At 44.7% G+C, this 24575-nt stretch overlaps 1 protein-coding gene across 1 annotated transcript in view; it reads right to left on the bottom strand.

Moving 5' to 3' along the window:
• ENPP6 (ectonucleotide pyrophosphatase/phosphodiesterase 6) overlaps window positions 1-23914 on the bottom strand; it is a 103789-nt gene extending 79875 nt beyond the window's left edge. The window contains exon 1 of the mRNA XM_008517262.2: window positions 23429-23914. Coding sequence (XP_008515484.1) covers window positions 23429-23669 — 241 coding nt within the window. The 5' untranslated portion in view covers window positions 23670-23914. The remainder of the gene's footprint in view (window positions 1-23428) is intronic.
• Between the last annotated feature and the right edge of the window lie 661 nt (window positions 23915-24575).

Genomic DNA, 24575 nt, shown 5'->3' with positions numbered 1-24575 from the left:
GGACATTAAAAATATAATTGTTTAAGTTAAAATTGTGGTGGTAAGCTAAATAGTCACATAAACACAGCTGAAAAGCTGGTGAGCTGGAAGACATAATGGAAAGACCCAGATGTCAACGTATCAGGGAAAGAGACTAAAATAGGAAAGAAAGACTGTAGTGGGTTGAACGGTGGCTCTTCAAAAGATATGTCTACCCAGAACTCGGGGATGTGACCTTATTGGAAAAAGAGTCTTTACAGGTGTAATTAAGTTAAGGGTCTCGAGATATCATCCTAGATTATCCAAGGGTTCTTATAAGAAGAGAAGAAGACATGGACACACAAAAAGGAGAAGGCCGTGTGAGGATGGAGGCAGAGATCAGCGTGAGGAATCTACAAGCCAAAGAACAGCAATGAATTCCAGCAGCACCGGAAGCTAAGAGAGAGACCCAGAGCAGACTCTCCCTCAGGCCTCGAGAAGGAACCGACCCTGCCAACAGCTTGATTTTGGACTTCTGGCCTTGAGAACTGTGAGAGAAGAAATTTCTACTCTTTTAAGCCACCTTGTTTTTGGTAATTTGTTAGAGCAGCCCTGGAAATCTAACACAAAGGCTAGAGATAAGAAGAATAGACTGAGAGATTCTATGTTCCGTCTAGTAATGGACTCAGGAGGAAGAATAGAGAGACTGGAGGAAGGGCAATATTATAAGAGATAATGGCTGGGGCCAGCCCAGTGGCACAACGGTTAAGCTCTCACATTCCACTTTGGGAGCCCGGGGTTCACTGGTTCAGATCCTTGGTGTGGACATGGCACCGCTTGGCAAGCCATGCTGTGGTAGGCGTCCCACATAGAAAGTAGAGGAAGATGGGTATGGATGTTAGCTCAGGGCCAGTCTTCCTCAGCAAAAAGAGGAGGATTGGCAGCAGATGTTAGCTCAGGGCTAATCTTCCTCAAAAAAAAGAAAAAAGAGATAATGGCTGATAATTTTCCAAACTGATGAAATACATGAATCCTTCGATAAGCAATTACAGCATTTAAAAAAGTAGGTTAAATTGTAATACCAAAATTCATACCAAAACAAACTGTAGCGAGAAGGCAGAACATCCATCTCCTCAGAGTCTAGACCTGGGAGTAGAATTATTGGGTCATGGGTAGAGTTTGCCCAAATTCCCCGCATAAAGACAAACATAGCAAAACCCACGGTTTCATGGGTGCCCTTAACCTTCTTTAACTTTTTCCATAGAATTTATTATCACCTGACATTATTTATACGTATTTGTTTGTCTGTGGAATTTCACAGGAATGTAAGTTCATGGGGGTAGAAACTTTGTCCTGTTTTACTCATGTGTGTCTCCAGTGCCTAGAAGAATGCATCTGTGGGCTTATGGAAGGCACTGGATACTTTTCAAATAAATGATAAATGAATGATACACACCCATTATGACCACATAGCAGGTGCTCTGAGAATATTTACTAAAGAAGGAATGTCAGGCACTGTTCCAGGAGCCGAGGACACAAGTCCCCGCTGTCATGGAGTATACATTCTTTAATAAAAATAAAAGATTGATAATTGGATGCTAGAGTCTAATAGGTCATTTCTAGAAGCAGAAGTACCTTGTCATAAGTCCCCTTAAGTTAATGTTAAAGGAGAGTGCCCTTGCAGAAGTCTATCTCAGAAAAGAATGTAACACGGCCCATGGGTTGAACAAGCCCAGCGGGCTTTGTTTTCATTCTGGTGTTTATGTTTCAATTCTAGAAGTCAGGCATTGGTTTATATTGTGCCCGAAGCTTTCCCAGTGGTCTCTCCTTATGAAAACGTTAACTGAGCTTGGCTTCTGTGGGGTAAATTCCAAGACTTCCAAAGCAAATATTTTCTAAAATACCAACCCAAGTCTATTTAACAAAATCAAGCGCTGCCCGAGATTATGGCTTCAAACTAAAGAAGGCTGTTTCTTCACCAACTGCCATTTGCACTCCTCCCAATATTGTCTGAAGATCTGGGAACTCATGCTCTATCTGTGTCATCGATAGGCACATGACGAGAGGCATCCATCGTGAAGCTGCATCTTGGCCTCGCCTGTCTGTGTTTACTGGTGGTCCCTAGGAATCCCCTGCATGGGACCACAGATGGGTATCTCATGTAAGATGTAAAAAGAGTTCAAAAGAAGCCACATGTGAAAACTGATGCCAAGTAGCTCCAGAGGTCTGAAAATTTAAGAACAATTTAGCTTTAAGGAGAAGCAATTTTGATGAGAAAAGATTCTGGAAAATGTATTGCCAATTCAATGGCGAAGACATTTGAAAATAAAGACGTCAAACCACAATTGTGAGATTCATTGTTAATCCCCTGGGTCCGTTGATAAGGCCATTTGTACATTCCATTTGTTTCCTTCTGTGATGGAAGATGTACTGATTGCCCTGTAGAAGTCAACCTCTGGCCTTATTAACACTTGGGCTTGAACCCAAATAGATCTAGAAAGATTGAGAAGAATCAAAATGACAGAGAGGGTGATGAAGCAAGAAAACAGATTTGCCATTCTTTTAAAACTTAATTTCCTGGATTTTCCATTTGTGACCCACCTGGGTGGCCACTCAGCCTGTCAGGCTGTTTCAAGGGTTCAGACTTGGAACCGAGCGGCTCTGTGTGCTGAGCAGGCCAGTGGGCCTGCGCTGGGAAAGTGGATTGGAGCTGATATAATAAATAGTTCCTCATGGCTGCACCAGGGATTTCATCCCTCAGCAGCACTCCCGTCACTGCCACGACTCCACGTGGGGGTTACTCCAGCAAAACCAGAGGAGGATGGAGCCCATTAGATACTTCCCCCAAAGAATTAAACTTTGCTCCTCAGAGAAATTGGTAGTGAAGGATGTGATTTTAAATAGAAATTTCTGGCCTCGGTTTCTAATCCCCAAAATCCTCCCTCAAGTCAGGCCATTTCCCTGTTTTTAAAATGATAATGCTGAGTCTTAACAGGGTGAGGGATGTGTGTGAAAACTGAATGCAGGCTTTGAAAAGCAAATGTGTGGGTGTGTGCCTTCAAACGTTAACCAAAGCTGCGGGTCCAGTTGGGCTGGGTAGCAATGGCAGTGAAGAGGGGACACAAGATCAGATAACATCCTTGTCTTTCCCTTGATGTGAGCCAAGGTCAGGAAGTTTAGGGGGAAGCAGACAGAGGTGATCGTGACAGTAGATAAGAAAGAGGACCTTGCCATCATGTTTGAATGAACTCTTGGAGCCCTCAACCCTGCAGTTTTTCAGGAAAGAAACTTGAACCCAGAAAGACTGTGAGGCCACAAAGTTTAGATACTGCCACAGCCCAGGCTAGAACCTATGTCGCCTTCTTCTAGCCCATTGCTCTCCTCACGACAGATGTCTTCAAGATACGGAGAAGGAGTGACCGGGCCAGAGCCCAGGATGAGAGTATGAACCTGGAGAGGAAGGGCACTCACGTGAGGGGAGATGTGGCTGGATTTAGCAATGAACTGAAAAAAATATAAAATACGGCTAAGTAAAATGCAAGGTAATCTTGTTTTGGCAGAAGCATTGCCTTTTGATTTCATGTTATTAAGAAACTCATACTCTCTCGCTGACCACGGAACCACCTGGAAGTGGAAGCTCGGCTAAAACAGGATACCTTCTACCTCACACCATGTCGCCCGAGGGAACTGTTGTTTCTGAGAACTTTTCCAGACTCTCAGTTATAAATGGCTTGCACTCCCGAACCTGAAAGCTCTTGGGAATATAAAAGAAGTTGTTTTAAGCCACCAGAGCTCTGGATTACTCACCAGTTTGGAATTTAGCAAAAAGGTAAACCATAAGAGCTTTAAGTTGGGTGTCAACTTGCCTCTTAAAATACTTGACAGAGTTTGCAAAATACTTCATTATACCCATTTCTGCTTTGTGTTCCTAGAATCTATCCTGGGTTGGGTGTGGACTGGCAGCGGAGAGAAGAGGGCAAAGGGAATCAGAGAGCTATGTATGATCCTTGCCACTTCCGTAGGACTTTTCCACCTGCTGTAAGACTGAAAATGTGCCCCTTGATGGACTGGCCACAGCAACTCCTTTACTGTGAGGCGTTGGGGGGGTGGGGAAGAGAACAGCTTAAAAGGGAGCTGGCTGAGTATTTAGGATAAAGCAGTTTCCAGGTAACTTCAAAACAAATACAAAGAGGCATTTATTGAGTTCCTACTAAGTGTCAGGGAGCATGAAACACTTGAGTGGGATGTGGAGCGACTCAGACTCCACGCTCCTTGGGACCACCATGCCCTCGCAGACCCCAAGAACCAAGTGTAATTAGAAGCGACAAGTCCAGAACTGCATCTTGGTGGTCTGGGTCAGTATCCCAGCTGTGGCTTATCAAAAGATGCCTGTTTAAACCATGCCCCACAACTGTTCAGGCTCGGCCATTTGAGAAAAGTAGCTGAGTGTTTGAGTTGAATCCTCTCTTTTACACCCACCCCCAGAAGCGCTTATTGTTTGCATTGTCCATTGAGCTTCACAAAGAAGGGTTTAAAAACATAGTCGCCCATGAGGTTGCCCAGTCTGGAGGAAGCCTGGAAAAGCAGTGACCCATGCACTACGGGTGTCTGTGTGTGTGGGTATATGCCACGTGCATAACGTAACGACAGATCACTGTCTGAGGGATAGATGCTTAGATGGTTACACAGGACAGTGCTGCCCTGGGAGCCACTTCCCTGAAAGCAGGACAGGAGAGGCAGCATGAGGTTGCGGGAAGAGCACAGGATTTGGTACTGATGGTTCTGCCATCAGAACCTGGGGTCTGTGATCTTGAACGGGTAATTTAATATCTCACGGCCTTGGTTTCCTCATCAGTAAAATGGGGATCACTATGCCTACCTTACAGGGTTTTCTGAGGATTGATTGAGATAGCATTTGAAAGTGCCTAGCACTGAGCACTTGTAGATAGATGCACATATAAATACTGTAGACATCTGGGAAATGTACATTCTGTTCCCTGCTTGACTGAATCTGACTGCTTAGAACAAAGGAAGACAATGGGAGTGCTGCGGAGATACAGGCCATCCATTGTCTTCCCGGATTGTGTCTCAACCAACCAGAGGCGGTGTGGTGAAAATGCTGAGTGATGGATGGGCGGGGGGGGGGGGGGGGGGGGGCGGGGGCAGAAGTCCTCTGTTCTGGTCCTGACTTACTCCCCAGCTAGGTGACCTCAGACAAGCTGCTTACCCTCTCTAGACTTAAGTTCTCTCTTCTGCCAAAAATGCCCTTATGTAGCTCCCGAGGTGGTTGTAAAAATCCATTGAAGGTATCAAGATTAGAAAGGAAGAAGTGCCCGTCTGTATTTTTGCAGGAAACATGATCTTGTATATTCTGTATGCAGAGAATCCTGAGGAATCCACAAAATACTATTAGAGCTAATAAACGAATTCGGCAAGATAGCTGGATATAAGACCAACATCCAAACATCAATTGTATTTTCAAACATTGCAAAAATGAAATTAAGAAAATAATTCCATTCACAACAACACCAGCACCTTATTTAAAGAATAAAATGCTTGGAAATATTTAACAAAAGAAATGCAAGACTTGTGCACTGAAAACTATAAAGCATTGCTGAAAGAATTTGGAACCTGAATAAATGGAAAGATATCCCATGTTTATGGAGCAGGAACTTAATATTGGGAATATGGCAATGCTTCCTAAATTAATTGTTCTATAGAGTCAACACAATTCTTGTCAAAATCTTAACTGGATTTTTTTTTTTCAGACGTTGGCAAGCTCATCCTAAAACTCATCCAGAAATACAAGGGACTCAAAATAGCCAAAACAATTTTCAAAAAGAGGTACAAAGCGGGAAGAATTACACATCCCGATTTCAAAACTTAATGCAAAGCTAAGACATCCTGACAGTGTGGTCCTGGCATAAGGATGAGCATACAGAATAAAACTGAGAGCCCAGAAATAAACTCTAACATTTACGGTCAGTTGATTTTCAACAAAAGTGTCAAGAAAATTCAGTGAGAAAGGAATAGTCTTTTCAACCAATTGTGCTGGGGCAATAACCTCATACTATACACAAAAATTAACTCAAAATGGATCACAAACTGAAATCTAAGAGCTGAAAGTATAAAACACTTAGAAGAAAACACAGGAGTAAATTTTCGTGATGTTGGGTTCAGCAATTATTTCTTATATATGACACAAAAAGTACAAGTGATAAAGGAAAAAATCAACAAATAGGACTTCATCAACATTAAATACTTTTGCACTTCAAGACACTCCATCAAGAAAGAGAAGAGACAACCCACCACCTGGGAGAAAAACATTTGCCAATCATATATCCAAAATATCTTTTAAAACTTCTACAGCTAATAACAAAAAGACAAAAAGCTCAATTTTTAAAAATGGATAATAGAATTTGACTAGATGTTTCTCCAAAGAATTATCAACTGGCCAATAAGCACATTATGTTAAGCATTGTTAGTCATTAGGGAAATGCAAATCAACACCACAATGAAATACCACTTCACACTGACTAGGATGGCTGTAATAAGAAAAGACAATAACAAGTGTTATCAAGGATGTAGAGAAATGGGAACCCTCATGCATTGCTCAGGGGAATGCAGAACGGTGCAGCCGTTTTGAAAGAGAGTCTGGCAGTTTCTCAAAATGCTAAGTATAGAATTACCGTATGATACTGTAATTCCAGTCCTAGGTGTCTACCCAGGACAAGTGACAACAATTGTCCCCACAAAGACTTGTACTTGGATGTTCATAGCAGCGTTATTCACAATAGCTGAAAAGTAGAAACAACCCAGATTTTCATCAGCTAGTGAATGGATAAACAAAATGTGGTCTATCTGTACAATAGAATACTTCTTGCCAATAAAGAGGAATGAGGTACTGGACAACACGGATGAACTGGAGCAGGAGGTGGGAATGGGGAGCAGCTACAGGGCATAAGGTTTCTTTCTGGGGTGACGGAAACATTCCAAAATTATACTGGTGATAGTTGCATGCCTCTGTAAATATTCTGAAAATCATTCAATTGTACGCTTAAAATGGATGCATTTTATGGCATGTCAATTATACATCAATAAAGCTGTTAATAATAATTTTAAAAGATCAATTGAGATCACAACTATATAGATCCATATATAGGACCTAATTAGCACATCCAGACTAAGTTAGATTCCAGATTCCCAGCTACACAGGGAAATACTAGCCCCCCATTGTAAGTAAATACAGAATTTACCTATAAAACATGGCCTCTCCTTTTCATCTTCCTACTGGTCTCCACACCCTGCTGCTCTGTGCAAATCCTCTAACCTAAGGACTTTTTTGTTTCTTCTTTTCTTTAATTTTTCTGTTTGATAATACTGACCATCTCCTATTGGAAACTTTGTCTTTCCTTGATTACTTTGACCCTGTTTGACTCCTGATTTTCATTTTAGGTCTTTGCTAGAATGGTCTATGAACGGCCTTTACTTGTTCCTTGTTTCCGTTGGTGTCTCTTCTTCTATATCGTGCTCCCTAAATATAAGTAAGTGCCCCCCAAGTTTCATCTTGACCTCTTTCTCTTCTCTTGCCATAATCCTCCTAGGGGCTTCATCTACTCACATAATATCCCACCTCTATGAGGGCAATTCCGAAATCTGTACCTCCAGGCCTTCATGACTGGTAAAGAAATCACCACCTGGAGGTCTTGCAAGTGCCCCAAGTGTGAGAACATGAACAAGTGATTTAAAGACTGTATTGAGATATTTTGTTGAAATATGAATTAGCCTGTTCTCTTCCTGTATATTCCCCTCCGTCATGTTTCCAGCAGATACCCAGCCCCTTTTGTCTTTGGAGAGGTCTGTGTTTCTGAAACAACAGCTGATATTGCCTGCTGGACACATTCTCCCTTTGGGACTCTTTATCATCTCAGACTGAGCTCATTTGAACACATTGTGAACGTGTCTCTGAAGGGGAGGGGAGGGAGGAAGGAAGGCATACATGGTTTTGAGAGAAGCAAGGAAGAGAGGAAGGCAGGATGGGCTACAGAATTTCCAGAACCTAGTAAAAAATTAAAATGTGGCATCCTTTGCCCATAACGTATTAAGAATTTCACAAGGGTAACAGCAGAGCATGAAAGAAAACACAAGATCCTTATAAGCAAGGGGCCTGGTGTGACCGCATAGGTCACACGCCCATGAAGCTGGTCCTAGTGGAAAGTTTTCCCCCAGACCAAGGAGAGAGAAGAAGTCAGTTGGTCCAGGGAGAGCAGAAGATGCACTGTTTGGTGGCAGAACTCCATGGGGAGCGCTGACATTGAGAGATAAAACAGGTGGGGCTGGCATCAAAGTGCAAGATTTTCCAGTTCAAAGCAGCAGAACCTGGTCTCTGGGGCCACATGGATCGGCACGTGGGCGTTTGGTGGGAGCCAGGATGAACCAATGACCAGGGATGCTGCCCCAATGCTTTGGGACTGTAAATGACCCAGGACCTTTGCACAACCCTAGAGGAAGGAGAGAAGTCACCCCACTACCCACCCCGTAGCAACTGAGATGGAATTTCCACTGAGCCCCGTGAGATGGAATTCAGAGTCAGATTTAGGTTTATTTTTTTTTTACTGTGATCAAATATGCATAATATAAAATTTACCTTTTTAACCATTTTTAAGTGTACAGTTCAGTGGCATTAAGTACGTTCACATTGTTGTGCAACCATCACCACTATCCATCCCCAAAACTTTTTATTATCCCAAACTGAGACTCTGCCCCATTAAACACTAACTCCCCGATACCACCAGCCCCTAGTACCCACCATTCTACTTCCTGTCTCTGAATTTGACTCCTCTAGGTACCTCATCTAAGTACAATAGTGCAATATGTGTCCTTTTGTGTATGGCTTATTTGACTTAGAATGTTTTCTAGGTTCACCCATAGATTCGGATTTTTTTTAAGAAAATAAAGAAATGCACTCTTCCTGATACAGTCAAGTTTGTGAACTTGAATCTACTTTACACTCAGATTAATTCATTAATCTTACTCTAAGACTAGCTTGAATTCCTGTCTGATCCTGAGATTTTTTCTCTCTGACGCCCAGGATCCTTCATTCTCCTTAGACTTGAATGGCCTCCCTCAAACCCACACGGCTCAGGAATGTCAGAGTAACCATCTCAAAGCCCTGTTCTGGTCTCCAAACGCTCCTCATCATCCCCACCTCTGCCCCTTGACTTGTGAGATGCCATCTGCCCTCAATGCCCTTCCTCCTGCTTTCAACCCATCCAAATCCTTCAGGCTTTACTCAAATACCATCACCTCCGGGAACCTTCCCTCTTCACCCATACTCTCAGAAATGGTCTCTGCATCCCCTGTGTCTATTCTATTCTGTCCTCTGATTGTATTTATTTCAACACATATTTAGTGGCTCCAGCTTAATTGCAAGCTCATCAGAGACAGAAGCCGTGTCCCAGTCATCTTTAGAACAGCACCTCTCACATTGTAACCCTTCGATATACCCTTGCATGAAGAATGTCCACATATGAATGTCCTGTACGAATAAACTTCAATGTTATATGTTGTTGTAATTACCAAATTCTATGGTTCAGGCAGTAAGTAGTCAACGAGTTAGCAAATGGCATGAAGATAAGATCTCAAAGCACCATCCAGCTCTGAAATGTTACTGTCTGTGGGTCAAGACCTTTGAGAGGAGGGACATTGTGCTTTGGCTTGAAAGAGAAGATGAGTGGAGGGAAGCTGGGGCCTGGGCTGGATCAGAGCCTTGGGGGTTCCCAGAAGGATGGGAGTAGAGCCTTCTCGGAGGTAGTCAGTTGTCTGAGCAAAAGGAAGGACTGAGAGTTCCCAGAGAGGCCTCCAACAAAAACAGAGAGTGGACAAGGGAGAGGTGAAGAGATCATTCTTCAAAATTCCATTACAACAGGGGTTTCACCACTGGCTAGGAGAACCCTGAAGATGCCCTTGTTTGAAGGGTAGAAATTAGTCTGATGTCCACTGAGGGAGCCTCCTGAGGTGAATTTTCAAGACATCCAGCCAGCTGGCTCATCAGTTCACAAGAACAAACAGGTGGTTTGGAATTGGGTAAATAAAGTCACTTTTGTTTTCATTTGATTATTTTAATGTTTAGCTAGATGTTGAAATTCATGTTGACACAGTCGGAGAGTGAATTCTGTGGAACATAGTTTTCTTATCTGTCCCATCAGAACTTGGTGAGATCACTTAAGTTGTTTAAAGAATAGCAGCCCACGTTTACCATCCATGGCACGGGGAAGTAGGGATGATGGCTGAGCTGAGTCCAAACACCACTCCCAAGCTTCTAGGTGGTTCCATCTCCTCCCTGCCCAGATCTTTGATGAAATCTACACAAAAAGCTTCTTTGAATCTCATCTCCACTTCAGCTTACACATCCCTGGGGATGTTAATGAGGATGAGAAAAGAAGCTTGGAAGCAGGGAAGAGTGGAATGCTCGGAGCAAAGATGAGAGCTCAGGCAAAGTGGCTGACAGGTAGGAAGAGTTGGAAAGGATGCCTGGGCTTCCATCCCTGTTCATCTGGGGAGGCCAGACCCCAGGCCGGACTTGGAGGCCTGTGCCTGGTGAGGCTCTGCCCTTAACTAACTGCTGGATCTGAATCCGAGGCCTTGGTCTCCTGTTCTGCACGATGAGACGAATACATGCGCTAGCATTTCTAAGGCATCTTCTGCGTTTTACATTTTGTAATTCTGAATGCCTTTGGGGGAAATTTTGGATTGGGATCTAGTGGGTTTTGTTACATATTCCCAAGCTCATTCACATGGTTTTAGTGTTATTTTTTACTCGGACAAATGCGTGCTAAAATGAACCATAAAAGTCACACACAGAAATATACAGGGAGGGGTGTCATGGTTTGGGATGAGGCCAGCTGGCTAAGCTCCAGGGGAATGGGCCAGACTTGGAGCAACAGGAACCTGGAATTAGATCCACCCACAGAGCCCAGCAAAACCGAGACAGCCCCGGGTGCTGGGATGACAGGCTGACTGTGGCCATGGTGTTGCTTTGGGCCCCAGCGAGGAGAAGCACGTCCAGCATGGAGATGAAGGAGGGAACTTAGAGGTCTATGGAGTATGACTGGATGGAACCGAGAATCCAATGAGATCAAAACAGGTATATGAACGCACCAGTGGTTTGTGAGAAAAATAGTGGAACCTCAGCAGGTGAGGTTCATCAACAAAACTCTCGAGCCTGGAAGAAAGATCGATAACAGAAGGCTTCCACCCTGAGCTCGGACAGAAGTCCAGGTACTGGCACCGAACCAGGGAAGCCCAACGAACATGAATCGAGTGTCTCTTCTCAGTAAGGACTGGGCCCAGATGCAGAAATTGTCTGTATTCCACTGCCCCTGAGCATAGACCAAGAGCAGGGTAGATTGCTGTGTGCACTGGCCTGGCCTACAGGGGAAGCTCAAGGGACTTACCTGGGGAATGGAGGCCCTTCAGAGGCTGGACACAATGTGGGGACTGATAGATTGCCTTTAGTCCTGCTCCTTGGAGGGGCAGTGATACCTCCCATGAGTGGTCGTGTTCAAAACAGGATGGTGATAGAGGCCTTATCCATGGGGCTCCTGAGCCCTGGCTGGTTGTTGTTTGCAAGTCCACAATACAGACTGAGAAAACTGAACCGAACCATAAAACGTTGCTTTATGTACACGAGGCTGGGAAACATTTTTTAAAAAACTCTTTTAATGTGAATACATTTCCCTAAATCACAAAGGAGGTGCAATGGACTGAATGTGTGCATCCTCTCAAAATTCCCATGCTGAAATCTAATCCCCAATGTGATGGTGTTAGGAGGCGGGGCTTTTGGGGGGTGATTAAGTCATGATGGGGAACCCTCATGATGAGATTAGTGCCCTGATAAAAGGGACTCTGGAGAGCTCTCTGATCCTCTTTCCGCCAAGTGAGGATATGAGGAGAAGACAGTCATTTGTAACCTGGAAGACAGACCTCACCAGAACCCAAGCATGCTGTCAACTTGATCACAGACATCCAGCCTCCAGAACCGTGAGACATCAATTTCTGCTGTTAATAAGCCACCCAGCCTGTAGTACTTTGTTGTAGCAGCCTGAACCAAAACAGGGTGCTTAATCAACGTTAAATTAAAATCTCTGCTCATTCGACTCGAGACGAGCAAGTTCCACTGGATATGGATATATTTTTTAATTTAATATTTTGAATAGATAAATTGTATTGTTCAGAAAGATAGGCAACCAGACATCTCTCTCCCATCTTTGTCTCTTATCTGTCCACATGCTACTCCAATAGGTCACCACAGTTCCTAGTTTCTTACATATCTTTAAAGGTATCTTTTCCCTCCAATTGGCAGAAATCCTTGGCTGGGCCCTGAGGACCCTGAATGGGAGGCTCACTGCCTCCAGCCTCCTGGTGGAGCCTGGCTGGACAAAGGGTGGGAGAGAGGCTGCCTCCCCACCATGGAGCATTTGTGACCAGAGACAAAGGGAACGTGTGAAAAGTTTATAAAATAACTGGTCACTCATATACAGTACATGGCCTGCCTGCTGGGAACATCTCAGTGCAAAGGTCTCCGTGGCATTTTCTAGGGGCTGCTGGAGCCAAGACTCTAGACCCCGGTGACTTCTCCGAAGTGTCTCCCTGCCCTCACATGGCCTAGCCTCACGTCTTCCTTCTTTGGCAGACTCTTGGTGCGACATCTTGCAGGCCAGGGTTGTGCCCTAGAGAGGGTCCACATCCTTTACAAATGAGAACACTGAAGCCCAGAGAGGGAATTCACACGGCCCATGAGGGGGGACCCGGTGCAAAGACCTTTTACATGTTTTCATTAGTCTGGGCTGCAGGCACAGGGGAGGGAGGCGGTGGGCCTCTGGTCTGCTGGTGAGTGACTGAGAAGCCCAGTATTTGACATTTTCTCCCAAACACCTATGTTTGTTTAAGATTTTTGCCTTCAACCATTAAAGCAAAATGTTTTCTCAAGTCCACCTGAGAAAGCCAAATCCTTATCCATACAGATAATTTTTCAGGGAAAGCTTGACACACTACAGAGCCGGTGTGCTAATTTATTTGATTTGTGTGCAGAATCTGGAAGAAAGGCTCAAGGCCCAGAGAGCCCTTAGGCAAACTCTGTGGGAGTCTTACTCACTACATCCAAAGACACAGGGACCTCCATCTGCCACCTCCTTTCCTTCCCTCAGGCCAGAGTTCTTGTCAAGGGACATCAGCATCCAATGGGATTAACTACAGGCCACTTTCTTCAGCTGTATGGAAGAGGTCAAGGTGTAGTTGCTGTGAATAACGGGAATGGATGCAGAATCTCATCGAGAGCCCTTCCCGCAGCCTTTCCCTCCACCCCACCGTAGCTCCTAAGAACCTCCTTGGATCCTCACTACTGTATTCCTAGCACCGAGAACAGAGCGCCTAGAACATTCTCAGCAAATATCTGCCACTCATGAAGTGCACAGCTAACCCAGGGCTCCATCTGCCCAGGTCTCTCATTTTAAAGCAGGGAGAACTCAGGACTCGGAAGAGGATGTGACTTTTCCAATGTCCCAGTGGGTCATGGCAGAGTCAGGAGAAGAAACCCGGTCTCCTGGCTCCCTCTTGCTGCGCTCCCTGGTCCACCAGTGCTGCCCAGCTGACCCACATCAGACATATTGCTTGGGCAACCTGGGGTGAAAAACAAAGCTGCTCACAGCCAAGGTGACTGGGCAGGGGACCCAGCCTCCTGGCACACCGGTAACTCATTCATGGCCCACAGCACACTCTGCTCTGCTGCAGACTTTTACATGCATTTTCACAACGACCCCACTTGTTGTCCTGCCTCAGACCTGGCAACTGAGAAGCACTCGCTCTCAAAGGCTGGCACCGGGGGAAGTTGTGTCATCAAGGAGGTAAAGTATCTGCAGTATCCTTGACCAAAAGTCTGTTAATGATTTCAGCCTAGGCAGCCCTTTGTCCAGAAGAGCCTGCCCACACATGGTGCCATGACCTGTCTGTAGAACCCTTTCTCCTTGCTATGGAAAGGGCTGAAGATACGAGTAGGTTATGATCAAGCACAATATCCAACATAGCCAAATGCTACAAAAAGGACCCAGAGGAGCCCCAAACTTGCCCCAGGTCTTTGCCTGGGAGACTGTGGACACAATAGTCCTATTCACAGAAGGGGACTCTGAAACATGAGTAGGTGTTGTTCAAAGTGTCTCTGAAATAAATGTTAACATGCTGACTTAGGCTCCCTCTGAATTAATTTTAAAAGTCCTTTAACCCATTTCTGCCAAAGCATTCATGATGAAGCAGGTACTGAGAGCAGCATGGTTTAACCAAACTCCCAGAAGCCTCGGCAGGAGGCATATGGTCCTATCAATCAACAAGGTGGGCGGGGGTGGGGAGATCAGTCATGCTTTGGAGACCGCACTGGCTCTGTGCGGGTGAACCTTCTGAAAAAGGGTTTGCTGTTATTATAATCAAAAGCTTTCACCACATTTTTAAGCTTTACCCACTACCCTAACCATTCCCTTCTTCAGGGAGTGACTTTCAAGCAGCTGAATGCTATATAACAAGAACTGCCTCTCATCACCATGGAAGCCAAGAGAAACATACTCTCTGAAAAGTGACACTTCAGTGTAGAGAGGTCTGTTGATGGGAGCTTAAATAATGATGTGCCAGGAAAGATTACTTGTGTAAATTCTTGGAACACACTTTTTTCTCAGGGCATGAGCCGGTTAGCGCTCTTCACAGCTTCTGTTGCCCAATGCCTCACCCACCCAGCTTGCCTCTCTAGGCAGCTCAATCAGGACTCATTACACAGACTGTAGTTTTAAATGGAAATGTGGGAAGATGTTGTTAGGGGTCCCTGGGAAGTAGAGACAATTTTCAGACAAAAGTTCATGCAGATGAAAAGATAGATTTAATTGTGCATCTGTGAGAAAGATCCTCTATCAACTGTGTGGCAAGCAGACAGGTAAGAAGTGCATTTACTGGGGTCCACTGGGATCCACAGGAGCAATTTCTCTCCTTTACTCCCATGGTTATTCTACATGTTTCTAGAACTCTCCTTTAAGACATTGTCTCTGATCCCCTAAAGATCCAACTCTAGGTGAATATCCCATTCCAACCTGAAGTCTATTCAGATGAAAATTTACTTCCCCAAATAAACAGCCCTCCAAACTTTCCCGTCTCTGTTCATAGGAGACCCAGACTTCTGAGTATCGTGTAGCCTTGGAATTGATTCAGGCTCCATCCTTTTAGTTCTTTTATATTCGCTCAATACCCAATCAGTAAGTTCTGCCTCAAACTCAATTCTTCCCTTGCAGCCCATCATAGAGATAGATGCTCAGATGTTTGAAGTGGAAAAGGAGGAAAGGAGGCATTTGTTGGATTATCTTCGATTTAGCTTTCAAAGCCTTCTGTCAATTGCATGCCTTTTTTTCCCCACAAATTCCTCTTTCTCTAACCCTCCAGCCTACACCTGGTGAATGGGTTATCACCCTTCCACCATCTTGTTAATGCTTCTCTGCCTTTGCTTGTGCTGTGTCCCTCATATATCACAGTTTGTATAGAGTTCTTTTTTTTTTAAGATTTGGCTAAAAATTCATCTCCTACTAAAATCTTTCCACTCGTCTTTCAATGTTTAGTTCTAGATCCACCTTCTCCATGAAAATATTCAAGACCATTACAACTCCCAATAATACTGCCCTCTCATGAGTTGCAGACACTTATCCCGATACCATTCATTTTCATTAAGACCCATACATTTCTTGTAAAATGCAACTAACATCCATTCAGTGTCTGTGAAACATTACATTAATGTTACAGATAATTCCTTTCCCTCTCTGTGGGAGGATTATACTTCCCTAACCTATTGGCATCAAGCTTGGCAATAGGATTTGCTTTGGCCACTGAAATGTGAGTAGATGTGACTTGTGCCACCTCTGAGAACATCCAAGCATCATCGCATTGTTCTGCCATTTTCCCTTTGCCATGTGAGCAGCATAGATCATTTAGAAGTTGCTTTTTCAGCCTGGTTCTCGAAGAGGAAATGGGGCAAAGTTAATCCTGAAAGTCCACGTACATGAGGGAGAAATAAACTTTCACTGTTGTAAGCCTGTGACATAGCTTGTTACTGCAACATAATGTAACCTAATCTTACTGATAAAGTACGTAGTATGTACAGTTTTTATAATGGTGGTTTTTACAGAAACTTTCTCATTTTGTCCTCGCAACAAGCTTATTGGGTCAGTTTTACTTTCTCCATTCTACTGACAAATAATATTAAAACTCAAAAGAACTTGTTCAAATTCTGAAAGTTAAAAAGGGACAGAATAGATGAAATGAGATCTTTTGCATAAATCTATAGCTCTTTGCACCACACCGTGTGTTATGGGTGGAATTGTGCTCCCCAAAAAGATCTGTTGAAGTTTTGTCCCTCAGTACCTGTGAGTGTGACCTTATTTGGAAACAAGATCTTTACAGATAATCAAGTTAAGATGAGGTCATTAGAATGGGACTAATCCAAAATGACGGATGTCCTTATAGGAAGAGAAGAGACACGTGTAGACACACAGGGAGGACACCATGTGGCAATGGAGGCAGAGACTGAAGTGATGCGTCAAAGCATCTATAAACCAAGGAATACCAAGGATTGCTGGCGACATAAGAAACTAAGAGAAAGTTATCAAACAGATCCTTCCCCAGAGGCGTCAGAGAGAGCGTGGCCCTGCTGACACCTTGATTGCAGATCACTAGCCTGCAGAACTGTGAAGGAATAAATTTCCACTGTTTTAAGCCACTCAGTTTTGGTAATTTGTTACAGCAGCCCTAAAAAAACCAACACACCATGACTACCTGAATTCCAGGGCAGAAACCAGCAGAAACTCTCAGCAAGTGGGTTTTGGGATGGAAGCGGTCTGTCGAAAAAAACCCTTCATTCTTCCATTGCAGCCTAGTGTCACCACCGTGTCTGTATTAGTCTCCAAGAGCTGTCATAACAAAGTACCACAGACCAGATGGCTTCAACGACAGAAATATATCTTTTACAATTCTGGAGGTTAGAAGTCCAAAATCTAGGTGTCATTAGGGTTGGTCTTTTTGGAAGCCTCTCTCCTTGGCTGTCTTTTCCCTCTGTCCTCACATGGTCTTCCCTCTGTGCCCATCTGTGTTCTAATCTCCTCTTCTTACGAGGACTGCAGTCATGTTGGAGCAGGGCCCACTCTAATGACTCTATTTTAACTCCATTACCTTTTTAAAGACCCTATCTCCAAATATAGTCATATTCTGACGCATTGGGGGGTTAGGACTTCAACTTATGAATCGGGGGGAACACAATTCAGCTCATAACACCATCTTGTGTCTTCAGATACCTAAGGAATCTCTCACAATGTCTCTGTTCACAGCCCAGCCACTTAAGCAATCCGGGATGGAGAATGAGAACACGAGGATGGCCTCACGAGCCCTTTAAGTTGCCAGACCCAGCCCTACGTCCAACAGCCAGGACCACACGAAACTTGGCCTTCACTGTCCTCTCACAGTTGTTCACATGGGTCTCAACCCTTTGCCCTGTTTACGCTTTGCTGTCGCCTCTGCTTTCTTGGATTCGGCAGTCTTGGCTAGAACTAGGCTCTCTCTTGGGCTATGCTGAAGACTAGTGTTCTGGTTAAATTTCCTCCCAATACCCCAAGCCTGGATCCTCTACTTTGGGTGACCGTCCTTTCAACCATCTTGATGCCTCCAACCTTATAATCAAAATTTAAAACAAAATTCATAGACATATTTTGAGATATATCACACTTCTAGACATGAGTGGTAATCAGCTCACCTAAATGGCCCTTAACCACTTTCATAAAGAAAAGCATAATTTCGGTTTTTTCTCCTCCTTATTAATTTAGGAATATCCAACATCAAAATAATAATCAACAAGTTCTCTAAAACTCTGAATGTTTTAATCATTATTACAAGGGCTTTTTGCTATAAAGAATTTTATTTGGAGAAGACAGAATAAATAATCAAATTGGTGAAAATTTGATGAAAAATAAGGGAAGTGAGCGATTAGAGAGTGATGGAGTGACGTAAGCTCTTTTAGTTAGGGTGGCCAGGGAAGGCCACCACAGTGACTTTGAGGAAGAGATCTGAAAAAAGCAGAGCAAATCTTGGTTCTTTCTGGGGAAAAGCATTCCAGCCAGAAGGAGCAGCAAGTTCAAGTGTCCTGAGGGAGGCACGTGCGTGGAACAGGTGAGGAAGGAAGGGGAGAAGTGGTCAGGAATGAGGTCAGAAAGGGGCTGGGTGACTGTGTGGGGTCAGTTCTGTAAGAACTTTAGATGTTACTCAGAGTGAAAGCAGAATCTACTGGAGGGTTTGAACAGAGGAGCGACACGATCAGATGTGTGTTTAAAAGGACTGCTCTGGTTCATACGTGGAGACAGACTGCAGGCCAGAGAGGGTGGAGGGAGCTGGCGCTGTTAGGAAGCTCTAAGCAATAGAGTGCCTGGGATGGAGGTGGGAGAAGTGGAAGCTTCCAATCCATCTGGAAAATACAGCTGACTCAGGCCGTGAGAGAAAGGGAGGTGAGAAAGATGAGGAGGAACCAACCAAAGGGACTGAGAAGCAGTCGGTGAAACAAGAGGAAACCAGAGAGGCCAGAGTCCTGGAACCCGAGTGAGCTGTGAGGACAGAGGAGCACGGGCTGTGCCAAACGCTGTTCCTGGGCACGAAGTCAAAGCCTGAGGACTGACCCTTGACCCCTATGAGGTCACTGGGGAGAACAAAAGCACGATCGGGTTTTGTACCAGAGAGAATGAGGGGAGAAGTTGAGGGCATCCAACATAACATATCTGAGGAGGTGTCTGAATCTAAGGAGGCTAACAGGCTGGGGCGCATCTCTCGTGCCAGTGTCTCTCGGGGGAGGGGAGGGAGCCCTGGAGGCCGCGTCCGTGCTGCTTGTGCTGTGGGCGTGCAGAGGCCGCTGGGCAGCCCCCCAAGTGAAACCCGAATTCTCCAGAAAACTGAGCATGTGGGGGTTTTTTTCAAAACATGATTTCTCAAGTGCTTTCTGCACTGATTTCCTTTGGTCCAAGGGACAGCCGGTTTTAATTTAAATCAGCTATTCTCTTAAAAACCAGGGAAAGCGTACCTCCCCCTGCAATCTCTCTCTCCAGAGTGTCGGATCCTTGATATCTGGGATGAATCTGCTTCCCACGTGACTCCTAGGAGGACAACAGGAACTGCGTTGGCACCATTGTTAATTCTAAGCGGTGGACATCCTTGGTTTTGCTTTGATTCCGGTCAAGGATTGATAGAGCACCTTGACTCAGGCTCTCGCTGCCTACTGGACCGGTCTTAGGGAGACCGCTCTCCCTGGGTCCGGGGTCACAGGCATAACCTCCTGGGCGCTCCAGGACTCAGGTCAGGGCCCCGCAAATTGCTATGTGAGAACTGGGCTCTGATGCCCCCTCTCCAATCTCAGCCTGCTGCTGACCTTCTTCAGTGTCTGGAGTGAAGCACCACTCCTTGAACTTTACTAGTTTCTAAATGTGGAACTGATCATCACATACTGCACAGCAAACTCACTTCGGCAGATGTTCGTCTCTTGGAAGACTACGTTCAGTCAAGATTAAATGCTAGACTGGTTTCCCTGCTACTCAGGACGTTTCTGGACCACTTTCCCCAAATGTTTCATCAGAAGGGTTCAAGAATTACAAACAAATGCTGCCATTGACCTCGGCAAAATGATGCTAAGTTAGGCTGCCTCAAAATATACCTGGCATTTTCTCTCACCTATGATCCGGATTGAAGAGATCACTGCTTTCCTTCCACGGATTTTATCTTAAACTTTTCTTCAATCAAATGTGAATTTACCTCAAAGAGAGAATAACTTTACAAAAACAGCCACAGTAAGAGAGACTAAAACAAAAAGCAGCCAGTAGCAGTTACACTGGTTATGTTTCAACTAAAATTTAAGTTGGTTCACACACCGCTCTTCAGAAAGAGTGCCTCTGCATAAAGGGAGACAGAACAATATATGCCATGCTTGTGGCTGTTTATTCCAGCTCAGGGCCCACCTCCTTCAAAATGCTTCCACACGCTACTCCAACTGGAAGAAAATTCTCCTCTCTTCTGGTCTTCTGGAGCATATTAGGAAACTACCCATTGGTCCTTAGTATCTTAGTTTGCTAGGGCTGCCATGATAAAGTATCACAGACTGGGGAGCCAAACAGCAGACATTTATTTCTCACAGTTCTGGAGGATGGACATCCAAGATCATGATGTTGGCAGATTTGGTTTCTGGTGAGACTTCTCTCCTTGCCTTGCAGGATGCTGCCTTCTCGGTGTGCCCTCATGTGCCCTTTGCTCAGTGCAGGCTTATCCCTAGTGTCTCTTTTTCTTCATAAAAGGACATCAGTCACATTGGATTAAGGTCCCAGGCTAAGGGCCTCATTTTAACTTAATCACCTCTTTAAAGACCATATCTTCAAACACAGTTACATTCTGAGGTTCTGGGTTGGGACTGCAACACACAAATTTTGGAGGGATACGATTCAGCCCTTGTCATTCATTCTAGAATGTTATAGGTACCCGATGTGCTTCTCCTCCTCAACTTGGACGGAGGCTCCCTGGGCGAAAGGCCCTGTTTTAGGATTCTATGCGTTGCCAGCACTCAATTGTTTGACGAATCTTCTTGATCACTACTGGGATTTTGTTCACATTTGTCCTCATGCAAATATATTTTGAAGGAGAAAAGAAATCAGCCACATGGCTTCATGTCAGTGGGCGACATGATTTCCAAGCTTTCTTGAAATCTTGTGATTGTTTATTTCCCATCGCCATCCACATTGGCTTCCCAAGGAGTTCTCCTCTCTAGAGAGTTTTAGTCATTTGCTTAATATCTTACGTGGAGGCTTCCCAAGACATGCCAGTCCTAATTTTGTCAAATTCCCTATGCATCGCTTATTTTCATGTCCGCATCTGGCAACACCTGAGACCCTGGCCTGAGTGGGATTCAGAAGCTGAGGAAACTGAGGCTCAGAGCAGTGCAATGGCTTATCTGGAGTCTTCCAGCATCATCCTGACTCTGCGAGGACTCCAAGAAAGTTCCTCCAGCTCCAAAGCCAGGGTTCCTTCCAATAAGCCATCATTTCTTATTATGCAAAGAGAATGACACTAAGGGCTTTGTGTCTTATGGGCAATAATTCACGTAATGAAATGAGACCATACTCTCCCTTACGAATTCTGAGGATCCCTAAAACAGCGTATCTTTTAGTACCAAAAGGATCTAGCACGATTCTTTTGTTGGTTCACAAAATGCTCAAATGCTCAAACCATATGTTTAAATAGAAATCCCAACAGATAGATCCTTCCTGATATGAGAAAAGAGGAGTATTTCAACATCAGGTGGAAAAATAAGCATGGATATTGGGAGAAACAGTCTAAATTTAGCCCTGAGCCAGTCCTGGGGTGGTGGAAACCATACCATCCTCTTGGCCTGGCATCTCCCAGCCTATCAGCCTGGGCCAAGCCCTTTCGTTCACTTAGTGGGTCCAAGACAAATGAGACCCAAAGACATTTGCACACGAACATGAGCCTTGCCAGACACATCCTGTATACAATATTGCTTTTCCAAACTGGAAAAGCCAATTTAAGTATTGAGCAGGCTTTCTGATCAGATAATACATTCTACCATCTAAAAATATATACGCAGAACACACATGGACAACTTATGGCTTCCTCGGCTAGGCTCAGTTTGAAAGTGAAGGTGAGATCTTTGTCAAACTCTCATGGGAACTGCACTGTCCCACTGTGGGAGGGGCTCTTCTGTCATGAAGACAAGTGAAGACACCCATGGCCTGAAAAAGTGTGTCCCTGCATGACCGAGGCTTTGTGCCAATTATTCCTGGTGCCAATATCAGGAATGTGGGTCTGACAGACAAAGGACCATGTCACTGGCTTGCTTTCTCTGTGGAGATTGTAATGGGCCCTTTTTCCTCACTGGAGTCTGACTTTCTAAAATGGATTTTGTTCATTTTCCACTGAGATCGAGAAAACCGCACGTGGCAGTTTATGAATTGGGTCTCCCAGCAAGGCTGAGAGACAACTGGAATGGGGGTGGTCTGCGTGTATGAAGCTCCCTGGACAGAACTGAAGTCGGGCTGTGACACACAATAACAGCTATGTGTGACCCAGCAGCCTGCAAACTGCTTCCCTCCACGGGGGAACGTGTGCCAAGTGAGGACGAGAGGACTTTTGTTCATCCCCTTTATCTTAGAGACGCTGGCTGTTTGTCTGTTGGGGGAAATAAAAAAATAAGCAAATAAATTCCTGGCTTGTATGCAGTCTGGATTTTTTTCTCTCCATGCCTTCATTTCTAATTCTCCAGTCTCTTTCCCCTTGAATTGTATGGAATTTTCACGTACACATGCGTGCAGAACCCATGCATGAAATCAGAGACATCGATTTGTCTTTTCAAACTCCTTCAGTTTGCCAATCTATAGAGATCCATAACGAGATGCAAGAGTTCTCATCCCCTTTCTGTTAACATAATTTATAGTTTTCCCTGTGTTCTGAACACAGAGAAGTCCTGCATAAGCAGCAATAACAGTGCATTCTTAACAGCCTCCCTGGACGGTTTGCTAAATTCTTTCTGAGAACCTCTTGCTGGCCCTTACAAAGGTTAACTGACAAACAAACGAAGCTGGGAATCCAACTGCGTGAGCAGAAAGCACGTTCTATTGCAAAGACAGAGGATCAAGTTTGTGGAATCACATTTAGCGTTCGGGCAATCCCAGAGGAAGGTCATCTTCAGGGAAAAATCAGCTTTCTCAAACCCAGGCACAGTCTGGGTTAGCTGGGGCTTTTTTTTCTTTTTAACAGATGCTAGAAGTTAAAAATTGGAATCTGAATTACACAACAACTCTTTTCTTCTCTGTGTCATTTTACCTGGCCCAAAAAAGCAAAAGAAGACGCAAGTGGCATTGCTAAGTAATAATATTTCAGGATATGGCCTAGAAACTCGCTCCAAGTAATCCAGGAACCCCACGTGTAACTCTCATAGTCTAGCACGTTGATAAACAAGCCAAAATGCCTCCAGGAGGACAGATGACTGCAGAGCAAAGGGACAGAAGGAATTTGGTACGGACACACGAAGACCTGTTGACTTTTTAAACTTGAACTTAGAAAACGTGGAGTTAGCTAGAATTTCTCCTTGTAAAACTCATCATTTTTGTAAGTCATCTGTTCACGTAGTTCTCTGTTCTCCACACTGAGAATCCAAAACAGGTCCTTGGGATAACTTTTGGAGACCAACACAACCGTGAAAAGAAAAATCTCAGCCAAGAACACAGATTTCTTGTCTATCTTTGGTGTCCCAAAGGACTAGGAAAACCCAAACGAGACTCGATTCCAGGAGCTAACTGTTCCCTGTTGGACTCCAGCCCGCCCCTCCCGACCCAGAAGAGGAACCGGTACTCACCAGTCATTAGGGTGTAGTAATTGGGATAAGAGAGACTGGGAAAATCTGGGGTCAAGTAGTCCACTTTTACTCCCCTGCTCACGATCTCTTGGAAACCAGGCAAGGACTCCAGGGCCTCATCACTGATGTAGTCCGAGCGAAAACCATCCAGCAGGAACACCAGGAGCTTCCGGTGGGCCGAGGCTGGCTGTGCCAGGCTGAGCGCGAGGACCAGCAGGAGGGCCCCAGGCTTCGCTGCCATGCTGCCAGGAGCCTGCCCGAGCCCGGCTGGCACAGCCGTCCCCTTGCAAAGACTGAGGATGGAGAATCTGTAACTATTCTCTCTTCTAGGGGCTGGACCTTGACTGCTGGCCTTGCTGAGCCAAGTTCACTTTCAGAATTTAAAGGTACAGCACCCCCTTTTAAAAACATCTATGCTCACCCTTTACTAGAAAGTCCGGAGCCTGACTCCTTTGGAGAAGCTGGGTTCCCAAACAACCCAGAATTAACACCAGGGGACAGAGTGCAACCTTACTATTTTGAGTGAATGTTCCAGAAATACAAGCACCACAGAAAGGTGGAATTTTAGAAGATGACAGAAGTCAACACTGACTTTGCAGTTGGGCTAACCAAAGGGAGGAGGCAAGGAAAAAGGCAATCTTTTAATTTGCTATGATCCCACGTCTTTGCCCGATTTAAACGCTCTTACTGACTTTTTCACTTACAATTTAGTATCACAAACCTCTGAACTCAGTATATAAACAAGGGGCAATAAAACGAGGTGGTCATATTTGTGAACTTTTCAGCCATGCTTCCATGGCCATAGCATTTAAAAACAAGTTATTTGTCTGTCTCGGACTTTTTTTTATATGCTTCTATATCTGGCGTTTATTGTTTTATTTTTCAAGTTGCTGGTGTCCAAACCCGTCTGTGGGAGGACGTGGTTCTCAGTAGAGCTGTAGAACCACAGAGAAAGTTCCAGAGTTAGACAACAGGGGGTCATGACAGGCAGATTTGTCTGAGGCTGCATTGCCCCAAGAGGGCAGCAATGAAATAGAGAGCTGAAGGACGAGAGTTTGAGATGGAAACGCAGAGCTGGAAATAACCATGCAGCCTTCACAACAAGAAGGACGAGGCAGAGGAGGGAATCGGAGCCTAGCCAGAAGGT

The sequence above is a fragment of the Equus przewalskii genome, chromosome 28 (genome assembly GCF_037783145.1).
Source record: "Equus przewalskii isolate Varuska chromosome 28, EquPr2, whole genome shotgun sequence".
NCBI lineage: Eukaryota > Metazoa > Chordata > Mammalia > Perissodactyla > Equidae > Equus > Equus przewalskii.
The sequence above is the reverse complement of the archived record's forward strand: the minus strand, read 5'-3'. Positions and strand labels throughout refer to the sequence as shown.